Source organism: Ictidomys tridecemlineatus, chromosome 10 (assembly GCF_052094955.1).
Source record: "Ictidomys tridecemlineatus isolate mIctTri1 chromosome 10, mIctTri1.hap1, whole genome shotgun sequence".
Lineage (NCBI taxonomy): Eukaryota > Metazoa > Chordata > Mammalia > Rodentia > Sciuridae > Ictidomys > Ictidomys tridecemlineatus.
In genome coordinates, this window is record NC_135486.1 from 97528685 (window position 1) to 97542532 (window position 13848).

The following is a 13848-nucleotide window of genomic DNA, read 5'->3' on the forward strand; positions in this document are numbered from 1 at the left end:
GGTTTTGAGCATAACAGTTGTCTGTGTCTCACCTAGAAGAAGTAGGCGGGGCCTAATCCAAAATACTGGAATATGCTAGGTAAATGCACAGTTTCCAGATGGAGCCAGGCAGAGAGGCCTTGGAACTCAGATCTGGTGGTGGAGTCAAAACAGCAAAGACAATCAGCTACTCTGCTTTCCTCCCTACATCCTGTGGCGGGAACGCAGGTCACCAAGCTCATGGAGCATTGGTTAGGCCATCCAGTTAGCATATTGAAGGGGACATTTGTAAGATTTCATTTGCCAGAAGAAACACTAGCCTAGAAGGACAAAGACAAAAGAATTTGAGATAGAAAAAGGAAAAGAGAGAATCAATTGAGTTTGAATAACATTAATTAAGGGCTGAGAGCAAGTCAGTCTTAAACACATGGACCTCACAGGCCCGGGACAATGAGGACCCAGAGGAGGCTGTTTCTAATGGACCCAGGACATGCAGGGCTTGCCTTGCTCACGGGGGTGGTTAGGCCTCTGCCCAGTGTGTCCTGCACAACTCAATGGGGCTACAGGCTGCCTTTTTCTGGCCTCGCTCCCAGCCTGAATCCTGCAAAGCCCCACAAATGTTTATAGGACGAGTAATTAGCAATTATAATCAGCAGGATTCTGTAAACATCCCTTCAAAGTACATAATAGCAGAGAGCTTTCTGCCTACCCAGCAACTTGCTCTAAATGAGTTCAAGGAACTTTCAGAAAGATGTAGTTCATTAATCACCATCATGTCAAGGTGGTGACATGTCTCTTGCAAGATCAGGAAATCAAGATGCTGATGTTTGAGAGGTTTGACCAGCCTTACAGAGACTGAGAGATTCAGTTCCTGAGTCAATCAGGATGGGCAAGGTCATGCTGCAATGACAAATGACCCCTGAAGTCTCCGTGGCTTTAACAGTGAGTTTGCTTCCCACACTACTCGCCCTTCCGGTGTCTGGGGCAGCCCTTACTCTCACTCGTGGGAGCATCCACCATCTGGGTTGCTGCCAGTCACGATGGAAAATAGTGCTTGGCTTTTATCAGGAGTAAAAACCTGGGAGTTGTAACCTCCACTTCCCTGCCTTAATTTCTCCATCTATAAATTATGGGTGACAAAGGTAAATCTTTCTTCCTTAAGAGTGGTACATCTGATCTATAATAACTGTTGAACACAGTAAGGAGACTAGCCTTTTTAAATATTTTAAATAAAAGATACCCATCCAAACACCCAACCACATAGGTAAGATCCTTGAAAAAGAGTTCATTTGAAAGCATGAAGTTTATCCATGATGCCACTACAACCTAGAGTCTTATAGTTGCCTTCCATTTATATGTCACCAGAAAAGCTTTTTTTTTTCTTTTAGAAGTTTCAATATAAAAAGGATTGTGGCAACAAGCAGAATCAGAAGGACATGTCACCATGCAGAGGCCACAAGTCACTCTTCACAAGGCTCCCAAGGTGGCATTCATCCCTCTAGTGACTTCTTCAGTCTCTTGAGTCATCTCTTTAACTTTGTAGGCTCAGAAATCTGACTTTCACACTCCCAGGGCAAGACTCCCATTAACCTAATGTATAAATTCATGATATCAGTGTATTGGTTTCAACTGAGAAGTATCACCTTCATTCAGACAAGACCCTCAGGGAACATGATTCTTGACCTCTCATCCAGGAAGTAGTGAGGTCAGCAGAATAGCAGAGGGAACTTACCCATGTGGGTTTTGAGGCCAGCCAGAGCTTGATTTCTGATTATTTTCTATCTTTTTCTGGGGGATTAGGCAGAAGAAGGTAAAATATATATAATAAAATTTACCATTTTAACCACTTTTCAGGTATGCAATTCAGGGGCATTGAATACATTCATAATTTTATGTAATAATAACCAGTATTTCTAAAATTTGTTGTCATGTCAAACAGAAATTCTGCAACCATTAAGCAATAACTCCTCATCCTTTCCTCCACCAGCCCCAGGTAACCTCTGTGAAAATGCCTATTTTAGTTACTTCCTATAAGTGGAATGACACAATATACAATCTTTCTCTTTTTGTGTTTGGCTCTGTCCCTTAGCATAATATTTTCTGGGCTCATCCATGTTGTCACATGGGTCAGGATTTTATTCCTTTTTGAGGCTAAATAATATTCCATTGTGTATACTCAGACCTTGTTTTGAATTTTGGCTTTGCTGCAAATCTGAGGATAGCCTGCCGATGTCTCCCATTCTCAGAGTTTTGATGGGCAAAGGATGATAACCTGTATGTTAGATAGTGATGAGCTCAGATAAGGGGTTCTTGGCATCACATCCAGGATGTAGTAATGCCTTAGCGAGTCCCTTGGAAGGCACAAAATTAGCAACAGGATAGCTAAGTGTAACAGGATCTGCTGAAGTAGCCCCGGGTCTCTGTTTTTGCCATTAAGAGACTTTGACTGAATAAGGGACCCAAGTACTCAATGCCTGTTGCCTAAGGTCCGGTTTCTGGGTTCATCTCCTCTGCTTCCCAAACTGCCCCTCCTATCCCAAAGAGAAAGAAATCTTACTTCTGTCATTTCCAAGATTGGGCTGGATCTCTCACCACAATCTGCAAGAACCCACAAAAATTTACTCTGTAGTCACACCTCATTTTATAATATGAGGTCACCCCAACATGTTCACCCTCTCCTCCTCTAGTCCTATTCACTAAACTTGACTCCAGGGATTTTTGACATTTGCAAAACAGCAAATCCATTTAGGTGCAAGAAAATCTATCACAGATGAGGATACGGTGTGATGCATGCTTGAAGGACAAACCCAAAAAATTATAAAAAAGTGTTTTAAGAAAGAGCAGCCATCATGCACATGCTGAGACTCCCTTGAAAGGGACGACAATGACTTGGACATATAAATCGTAGTACATTGCAATTTTTAATTAATTAATTACTTAATTAATATTAGTTAGGTATATATGACAGCAGAATGCATTTTGATTCATTGCACACAATTGCAGCACGACCTTTCATTTCTCTGGTTGTCTACCATGTAGCGTTGCACCGCGTGTGCAGTCACACATGTACCTAGGGTAATGATGTCCATCTGGTTCCACCATTTTAAAAGCAGCCACACTGCCTCAGTTACTGGGCATTGAGCCCAGGGGCGCTCAACCACTGAGCCACATTCCTAGCCCTTTTTTATTTTTATTTTGAGACAGGAACTTGCTAAATTGCTTAGGGTCTCGCTAAATTGCTGAAGCTGGCTTTGAACTTGCAATCTTCCTGCCTCAGTCCCCTGAGCAGCTGGGATTACAGACGTGTGCCACCAAGCCTGGCTCACAACTGAAATATTAAATACTTTGAAACTGGGCAACCAAACACCTTCTGGGAGTGAACAATGTTGGCAGCAGAGTCAGCAGCAGCCCACAGCACACAGCGTTTGTTGGAAGCTTCAAGAGTTCCCATCTTGCATTTTACTTTGTAATTCATCAGTGATATTCTGAGATGTGCCATGCATGTCCCTCTGTATTCCCCCAGGAGAGGATTTTTTCTATAAATAAAGAAGGGCCTGACGTAAAACCTTTAATTCCCTATTGGTTCAGAGATTGCTCTTTCACTTTTCCAAAATGGAGAGGGAACAGAAGTATTAAATACTAACGGGTGTTGATTTATCAGGATGTATTCTCCTGCTGATTTCTGTCTTCTGGGAAGGAAGCACCACCAGAGCTTCAAACCCACACTGATCAGTTCAATGGTTTTCACTGGCGAACTGATGGCCATTGAGGGTGATGGAGGAAGGTAGCAAAGAGACAAACATCTTGACTTAATCTCTGGGGGCCATTTTCTCTGTGTGCGATGGATGATGTCACAGGCTGTGATGAGGATTGAAGCCACTGGTAATTCTACAGTGCTTAGAATAGTGCCTGCCACCTAGCAAGTGCAGACAGTCTGACTTAGGATGACTCAATTTGTGATTCGGGGACTTCACAATGGTACGAAAGCAATATGCATTCAGCAGAAACCGCACTTTGAATTTTGAATTTGGATCTTTTTCCCCAGGCTGGTGAGATGAGGTCCCCTCTCAGGTCACTGGGCAGTGGCAGCTCCCAGTCAGCCACATGGGGGGAACAATCTCCAGTGCTCACAGTGCGCTGTGTTGCTGAGCTCTGATGCTTAATAGGGTAGGTGTTGTAAATGTATTTCTGATTTAATATTTTCCACTTAGGATGGGTTTGTTAGAAAGTAACCTCACCATAAGTAAAGAGGCATCTGTAGATAAATGTTTGTTAAATATAATACTTTTTTCTAATAAAGCATCTTCCTACCAGTTCAGCGTAAAATGTGGGAAAGGCAAGTCACTAGGTTTGACAATCCAGCCAAAGCACAATTGCTATTCGTCAATAGCACAAAACTACTAGGAAACAGGACAGAATCTCCATCTCATGAGGACCCTTCATTTAGCGGTCTGCTCAACAGAATCCTCATTGTCTCTTCCTCTGGGCTTTGTAAAGACCATTCGCATTTATTTACAGGGCTTGAGTTTTGAGACATGCTGTTGAAAATGAATGTTAGAAATCTGAGGTTGTATGCTTTAGGAAAAGTCGTCCTGGGTCACTTAACCCTTTTCCCTTTGTATTCTTCCCCCCAGCCCAAGCTTTTGGCCAAGGAGCTTCTTGACCTCGTGGCATCTCACTTCAACCTGAAGGAGAAGGAATACTTTGGGATAGCATTCACGGATGAGACGTAAGTGCCGCCCTGAGCCCCCACAACCCAGAGGAAAGGGGCAGAACCTGACATTGCCAGCCCCAGCGGTGATCAGTGAAATCAGAGGCAAGATGCTTGGGTCCCGTGGTCTGGGGTCAATCCAAGTTCATCATCTGAATTTCAAAAGCCTTGTGATCGTGCCAGGAACAGTCAAGGAATATAATTAGGGTGGTGCCAATATTACCAAGTTATTAGGTAAACTCGATCTTATAATTAAGCAGGTTTGTGTTCAGACCAAAATGTTTACTTTTTTTTTTTTTTTAAAAAAAAAAAGCTTACTTTTAAAAAAGTATATCTGTATGGTTTTCATGAAAGTTAAGTGAAAACTTTTGGAAATTAAACATTTCTCTCTTGTATTGGAATAAAAATAACAGGAAGTAAATATGATGATAAATTCAAAAGGAAGAATATCTGAGCAGTTTTACTGAGCTGAAACAGAATATAAAAATTAAAAATTCAGATCACTCATTGGATGAAAAGAACATTTGCTTTCAACAGTCTTTCAGTTTGGCTCCGTGAAGTGGTGTTTTGCAATCTAAGGAAGGAATAACTTTACTAAAATTTCAGTCTTCTTCTCAGTGTACTGTTTAAAGAGTGCAGTGGATACTTGCCTGAATTTCCACACACACACACACAAAATGTTATTTTTATTCTAAGCAGGTGTTTCATAGTTCTCTTTCCTCTGTGTGTATCCAAGTATACATACATGCACACTCCTCTGCATCTTTAAATTATGAGGATGATTCCCCACGATGCCCACATCAGGGTAAGGATAGTGGCTGGACAAGACTTTACAGAGGGCCCAGGCCCCAGGACTGGTTCTGAAACAAGAACTGGTGGGTCTACATTGGCTAATCAAGAGGTGACCATACTCCTCTGCATGGGGATGCATGGAGCCTCAGAGACCCGCAGATGGACAAGATAACCATATGATTTATTATCCAAGTTCAGACACTGGGAATAAAAAGGAATGCAAATTGGGGGCCATATTGGGCAAACTAGAATGTATATCCCTATAAATTAGTGATATTTGGGGCAATAGTGTGTTTGGAACAGGAGCAAAGCCACATCTTCCTCACAAAAGGAACAAAGACCACCCCTAATTCTGGAGCCTATAAGGAATGAGTCAGGAAGGAAGGTAGGCCTGGTCTAGAGGAAATGCCCTGGCCAAGTAAGCACAGCTGTGAGAAAGCAAGGCCTGTGCAGAAGAGCAGCCAACAGGTAATTAAAAAAAAGAAAAAAAAAAAAACCTAGAATATATGCTTTTAAGCAACTACACCTCTAAAACAATTACTTTCACAAATGCAAATGTTTTCTCCCGTTTCTCTTGAGAATCACGTTAAGCCCCTTAATTTGCTTTTCATACTGTTCACTGATTAGAAGGAAATCCTAAATTTCAATTAATCATATCCCCATTGTTCCCATTTCCCAAGTAAGTTTACTCAAAGATTCCATGAACTCTAGATAAGTTCCAATCAGACTAACCTTTTGAGTCAATAAGAATCAAAGAATGAGCATGTGCTCTTGGCCAAAGAGTTAGAAGTGGTCAGCTGAATGTTTCAGACCACTGCCCCAATAGCATCAGCTGGAAAGTGGAATGTCACTCTTCTTTCTCCCAGCAGAGACAAGAGCACAAAAGCCACATATTACAGACAGGAGATGCATGTTGCCAAGTCCCCTTGACCATCTAGCTGACCCTGTGGACTCTGAAGCTGAGCTCTCCTAGTTGTCTGTGTTAGCCCTGAGTGTGCGTGTGTGTGTAGGCCAGGCTTGAGAAAAGACTTGCACTCCCTCTAGTGCATAGCTGGCAGAGGGTGGAAGCCATCCTTCCGGCAGAGTCTAGAGAAGATGCAGCCACCTACATCCCATCCCACCAAATCTGAGTGGGCCACTCCAGCAATGGCAAGAGTGGCCGTAGGCAGCCCACAGAGGATCAGCTGGAAAGAGGCGGAGCTGGCAGATGGTTCCTGATGCACTAGAGGAGAAAGGGCAAGTGTCAAGAAGCCCAGAGGAAATGGAGAAGCAGCACCTCTGAGGGGCTGGCACAGGGAGACGGAACCCATGGGTCCGGGGGACAGCCCTGACTCAGGCACAGTCCATCATGCCTGACAATGCCTCTGCCCACACACCCCTCTGGGGCCTCTTTGTTGATGTGAACTTTTCCCCTTTTCCTGGTAGGAAAGAGAAGAACAAAAGCTGCCCCCACAAAATTGTGCCTGTATGTGTGACCTGGTCTGGGCTGGCGATGCCTATGTCAGGAAGGGCTAGTCTGAGAGTATGTCCCCAGCCCGCCCTCCACGTGCCACGCAAGGCTAACATGAGATCTTTTAATGCTGTTTTCAGACTGTGCATGTGGACCATGAGGTGTGTATGCGTGTGTGTGCATGTGTGATTTATGAGCAGACTACACTCTGTTTTCCTAATAAAATGCAACAGAAGTGTGGTCCTTTGTGACAGCTGTGGTGTGCTTCATGTATTTGCCATGTTCCCGTGCAAATCAAGCAAGGTTAATACTTGGAAAGGGCTTGCAAACTGTAAAATACTGAACAAATGCAAGATAGCATTAGCTGCAGCATTTTCATTCCTCAGAGTAGGATTTCTAGTGGAATATGTGACTCTGACCAAATATTGTCAGTGATTCTTTCAATATTAACTGCTCTTGATGACGTTTTATAGAAGGGATGGGACCTGAGGAAAGATGCATAAAACAGAACACAGACAGGAAATTGGAAGTTCCTTTAAGCTTCTCTCACCCCACAAGTTATATTCATTAACGAAGTGTCTGAGTACATGGTGAAAGACTTTATACCCATAAATGTTTAGTGATGTTAGGAATCAGCAATTTTGCAGCATTAATTAATACTAGCTCTACCTTCTCTTTTTTACTATGATTTTGTATTTTTTACTTTGAAATAATTAGTCTTATAGAAGAGTTGCAAAATGTAGTACAGGACATTCCTGTATACCCTCCACCCACTTTTCCTGTGTGTTGGCATCTTTTCAATCATGTTACTTGTTTAACCTATCAAAGCTAAGGAATTAAATATTGTTAATAAAACACAGATATTCAGATTTACCAGTTTTTTATGAATTTCTTTTATTGTTCTAGAATTCAATTGCATTTAGCCTCCTTTTATTTTTATTAACTCTGTCTCAATAAACAGAGGTTCTGGTGGTCATCTGTTAATGTTCTGAGCTGTGATGATGTACACACAGGACATTGGGCAGCCTTTAAAGCATTCTGAAACAAAGAGCCTGGTACAACTGTTGATGGGATTGTAAATTAGTATAAACACTGTGGAAATCAGTGTGGATTTTTCTCAAAACACTACACATGGGAACACCATATGATCCAGGTATACCACTTCTCAATAATTACCCTGAAAAAAAAAAGTAAGTCATCTTACTACTGTGATATATGCATACCCATGTTTATAGCAGCACAATTCATAATAGCCAAACTATGGAACCAGCCTAGGTGTCCATCAGTGGATGAATGGATAAGAAAAATGTGAGATATATATATATATATATATATATATATATATATATATATATATGTACACACATAATGGAGTTTTATTTGGCCACAAAGAAAAATGAAATTATGTTATTTGCAGGAAAAATAGATGGAACTGGGGACCATTATGTTAAGTGAGTCAAATTCCTAAGGTTAAGGGTCATATGTTTTCTCATATATGCAGAAACTAGACAGGAAACAGGTAAAGAAAGATGGAGACGGATCTCATGCAAGTCAAAGGGAGATGAGTAGAGGAAAGAAACAAGGAGAAAGGAGATGGTGGGGGAAGGGGAAAGTGCTGGGGAGTGATATTGATCAAATTCTATTGTGATATTGTGAATTGTGTGTATGGACCAATACAGCAAATCCCATCAGTATATACAACTATAATGCACCAATAAAAAAAATGTGGGAAAAACAAAACAAAACAAAAACAAAGAGCTTTGTATAAAATCAGTCTTAAAATACTTATTTATATATTGCTTGAGTCATGGTTCTCAACCTTGGCTAGCAACACATGGGGAGCACCTAGGACTTTTGACAAAATACCAATTCCTGAAACTAGCCCCAGCCATTCTGATTTAATGGGTCTGGACCTGGCCTGAGTGTTGTTTCTAATGTGCTGCCAAATTTAAAACCCCTGTTCTAAAGAGAGAGTCTATTTCCTCCTCTGCCTTCATCTAGATCCAAGAAGAGAAGATGATTCTACTTCAACTTTGAGTCCTGGAGGCCAATATCCTAGGGGCCTGCAAAGTTGTAGACCCCCTAAGGCTCCATTCCTAAAGGTTTGAGAAGCAGCTCTAACGTTCAGATTCAGCGTTTCCATGCATACAAACGGCAAAACTGAGATTCTCATTGATCAAACATAGCTGTGCATTATTTAGAGAAAGTCATTTTTACATTTTATTTTTGAAGTATATCCATTGCTGCTTTAACACTCATGTTTTATTTATTTATTTATTTATTTTGAAATTGCCTTGTGGAGGACAGACTTTATAACTAAAATGACTTTTAGAATAGTTAGCAGAAATACTCAAACACACCCCAAGTTGAAGTACTGATTGACATAATATGTTTTAATTTAATCTCCAGTCATAAATGCATGAATTGCTCATTTAATGTGATAAGTATCTATGCAAAAAAATAAAATAAAACCCAAAACACTTTAAGGGGTATTTAGAAATTTGAGGGGGAAAGAGAAAAACTTGGTTAGCTATTATTGTATATCCTAAAAGCCAAGTACAGTTAGAATACATTTTCACATGCCAATTAAGAAAATGAATAGTTCCTAACCTACTATTTCATCACAGATCCCTTTGAAATTTGTTAAGAAGTCACATTCTTTCTCTCCACAAAAGTTTATGCAAGAAATTTTGGCTTAAATTTTAAGAAGGGTCACAGACACCCTGAAGCCAGGAGCCTAGTTTAAGAACCTCTAAGGTAATCAATTCAGGATTTCTTTTTCTTTTTCTTTTTCTTTTTTTTTGCATCTTATATCTCAGTTAATGGAATCACCTGATTGGTATTGTTCGGGGGGTGAGATTTACCCAGATATCAAGATCTAAAATGAACTAACTTGTTGGAAATGCATCTGTAGACTCAATGCTGGGAATGCCGGTTCCTGGAAGCGTGCCTATTGTATATTGCCCTTACGTCTTTGTCTCTGCTTAAATGGAACCATGATTGGCATTGGCCAGGGTATCCACAAAGGTTCTAGTTGATGAGCATTCCTGGCCACAAGCTTATCTACAATTTAAAAATTAAGTACAAAGCAATTTTCCAATTGTGGAAGAAAGAATGAGCAGCAGCGTCTCTGGGAATGTAATTTATTTAGAAATGGGTTTGAGGTTTCCATTCATTAACTCCTGTGTGGTGGGACAGGAGACAGTCAATGGCTGCAGCCTCCGTGCCTGGGTTGCAATAGCTACTCTGGGAACTTGACATTCAGCATTCATGACTACCTCCGAGAACAGCGCTGAACTGTCAGATACTACAGCAAACAGCAGCAAAATGTATTTTGTAATCAGAGAAATACTTGAGCGTGATTCTTTCTGTTTATACCCAAGAAAAATAAAGAACAATGGTCAATCCGAGAAGGGCTCAAGGACCCCAGCTTTCTCCTCATTTTTTTTTCTCAGTAAAGATGATATTGAGTAGCCTGGGGCCTAGGCCCGGTGAGCCCAGAGTTCTTCATATGCAACCATTTCTTCAGGGCAGAAGCAGTGTTTATACCTGGTGGCAGTCACTGAACCTATAAGAATATGGATCTGTGGGGCATAATGTAAAGCTGCATTCGTCTTTTTAAAAAAATATTTATTTTTTTAGTTGTAGCTGAACACAAGATCTTTAACTAATTAATTTATTTTTATGTGGTGCTGAGGATCGAACCCAGGGCCTCCGCCATGCTAGGTGAGCGCACTATCGCTGAGCCACAACCCCAGCCCTGCATTTGAGTTCTTAAATTTAATTTTAACTTTCACTATTAACCCCTGGAGAGACAGACATAACTGGCCTTTGTTGAGCCTGTTTGTAGTTTAAAAGGTAAATTAATAAGACACGGTGTAAGAAATGTTATAGAGAACGTTTAAAACAGCCTTAAGACAACATAATGAAGCCAACAATTCCTCAATAAATAAAAAATTATGCCAGAAATTCCAATTAAACCAGGAGTCCGTGATTTAGTAATCTGGTCTCCCCAGAACACATTCTACTTTGATATTCCTCTGTTATTTGAGGATTTCTAGCTAAATTGGTATCCCTGGGCTGTCCTTAATGACATAAACAGCTAAACATTCTTGCATTTGAGGGGCGCCCCACTCCACCTCCATCCAGTGTCATTGTTAAGAATTTCACATCCTTGCTTTGTCTTTCTGTAGAAGCTCATTCTATATGAAATAACCTTTCTACAATGAAAACATCTAAAAAGTGCACAGAAGCATTCTCCCCCCAGGTCCCGAGAAGGGATTGGTGCAGACAGACTTATCACGCACCTCCACCCTCCAGAAACTCTATAAACACAACTCCCCGAGGCCATCTTTATTGAAGGTGTCAGCACTTGACCTAAAAATCTATTTGTATTATAGGTAGTAGCTAAAAGCAATCTGTTAAATAAATGCATCCAATTTCTATTGCCCGGAAGCAATTGCATATTTATCACTGACCCAATAGTTTGACTTACGATAGCCATAAACTAAATGAACAATAACTTGATCACTTTGAAGATCGTTATCAATGAGGTGATAGCAAAAATGCTTTGAGCATCTGCTGGGGCACCTTTTATATTTTATTTTTATTTTATTTTTTTGTTTTGTTATTGGCAAAGACACTAATGGGCATTCTCAAATGAAAAAATCAATGGGAATCATGAAAACCAAGCCATCCAGAGTCTCTTAGTTAAACTGTGCAGAGGAAGTACCCTCTTTGCCTCTTTGTTCTTCATCCCCACCCTAACTCAAAGGGAAACAAAACAGGGATTTGAAGGGAGCCCTAAATACCAGGACTGGAAGCTGTTCAATAGGACAGAAAAAGCCCTCTCCAGGGAGGAAACAGCAGCCCTCCACGCTGTAGGAATTGAGACTTCATACCCAATAGAATGAGCAGAAAACAGTATTTTAACAAATCTTACAGCCATCAAAACCAGTGGCCCCAGAATTATGGTCTCTACATTACTTTCTAACACATCTTTTAGCTTTTTCCAAATAGTGGACAATCACCCTAAAGGACCTTAAATGAGTCCACTTGTCCCTCACTCTTTCCCTTTATCAAGGGTATCATCAGAGAGACTTTTACAGACTTTTCACAGAGGGAGCCGACTTCCTTCCTCCCGAGGCTCCAAAGATGGGTACGAGGAAGTGGCCTCTCCATCCGCTACCTGAGCTGGAAGGTATGTGTGACCTACCATCCCTCACAGAATTGAGGTTGGAGAGTTGAAATACTGGAAGTGGAGAAAGGAAGGTCATTTTTTTTTTTTTATTGGTGCATCACAATCAATGATGAATGGGAATTCATTGTTTGTTAAATATCAAACATGCACACAACACAATTTGGTCAAGTTTTTTCCTCAGATATTAACTGTTCACTTTAGGGTGATTTCCACCCCTTTGTTCTCTTTGTTTTGTATCCTTTTTTTTTTTTTTTTTTTTTTTTTTTGTGTGTGTGTGTGTGTGTGTTACTTTTTGGTCATTTAATTGCTTCATAAATTCTAAACCAATCCACAGCTAGGAACAAAGGAATTTTCAGTAAATAAATCCATTGCTAAAAAAGTCAATCTTTTAAAGAGTTTAATGTGAGGAATAAAATCTTAGCAGGGGAATCTGTGTCTTTGTCCTCTGCTAACACAAATGAAGGATGAGCAGTGAGCAAAACCAACAGGGTGGTATCCAATGACCCCTGGGTCTCTGGTTCCTCAGGCCACACATCCCCACCTTGAGGTTCTTTGCCTTGTGAATGGCAGTCCCCAGACATCCCTGTCTAGTCCCTGGCAACCTATGTGGTCAGTAATGTGCTGTGGGTGTGGTGAGGATTTCCCAAGTCTGGACCATTGGCTGGTCTCAAAGGCGTGTGTGGAATTTTCTGTCCCCAGGTCTTCCTTCTGCCTTGAGTTGTGTGCTAGAGAAAAGTCACTGTGCTTCTGTATCATTCTAGTCCAAGGGTGAGGCCAAGATTTCTCTTGTGAGGCTCATGCAAAGGCTATTCCCACTAGACCCTCCATCAAGAAATCTGTGATAATACAAGTGATATCATGCAACAACAATAACAACAAAAAAAGAAATCTGTGAGATGACACAGACATTGAAGGAATTGTTCTTGTAGGGAGTCCTTCAGCTAATGAGCAAATACATCTTTAGAGCCCAAGTATTCACCAGGCACTATGCTAGGATTTGAGTAAGGGTTTTTTTGTTTTCTTTTTTAATAGGGAAAACTTAGAACCTAGTTGGAGAGTCAAGTTGTATTTTTTAGCATATCTAATTATTCAAGAGTAAGCTAAATGCCTTGTAGATGACACAAACCAAAAGCTCTGGAGAAGTTTAAAATGAACCCTGGGCTTAGGCAACGTGTTAATCAGCTTTCTGTCACTGTGACAAAGACAACATAAAAGGAGGAAAAGTTTATTTTGGCTTATAATTTCAGAGGTTTCGGCCCATGGTTGTTGGACCTTGCTGCCTTGGGCCTGTGGTGAGGCAGAACATCATGGTACAGGGAGCATATGATACAGCACAGCTGCTCACCTCATGGGAGCCAGGAAGGAAGCGAAGAAAGAGAGGAAAGAACAGGGGTCAGAGGATCCCCTTCCACAACACCCCCCCAGGACCTAACTTCCTTCCCCTAAGCCCCACCTCTTAAAGGTTCTGCTTCCTCCCAAATGACCTCTCCAGGTGACCACACCTGTAGAGCATGAGGCTTTGGGCGGCATTTAAGATCCAAACCATAACAGACTATCAATGAAGTCTTCACTAAAAGGAAGACTGAACTCAGGCTTGAATTGTGGTTAACATGTGGATTTAAGAGGATGAAGGGAGAGTCTCCAGCTCCAGTCAGGAGAAGCAGCTGGCCTCAAATACACCCATGGCCACTCACCAGAGGCTCAGCAAGACCCTGA

The 13848-nt window shown here is 41.1% G+C and overlaps 1 protein-coding gene across 14 annotated transcripts in view; it reads left to right on the forward strand.

Annotated features, from left to right (window-relative positions):
* The window catches only part of Frmd4a (FERM domain containing 4A), a 571051-nt gene that overhangs the window by 432573 nt on the left and 124630 nt on the right, over positions 1–13848 (forward strand). For all 14 annotated transcript variants that reach the window (XM_078023496.1, XM_040277346.2, XM_040277343.2 and 11 more), the window contains one exon: positions 4614–4708. In XM_078023496.1, coding sequence (XP_077879622.1) covers positions 4614–4708 — 95 coding nt within the window. The remainder of the gene's footprint in view (positions 1–4613; positions 4709–13848) is intronic.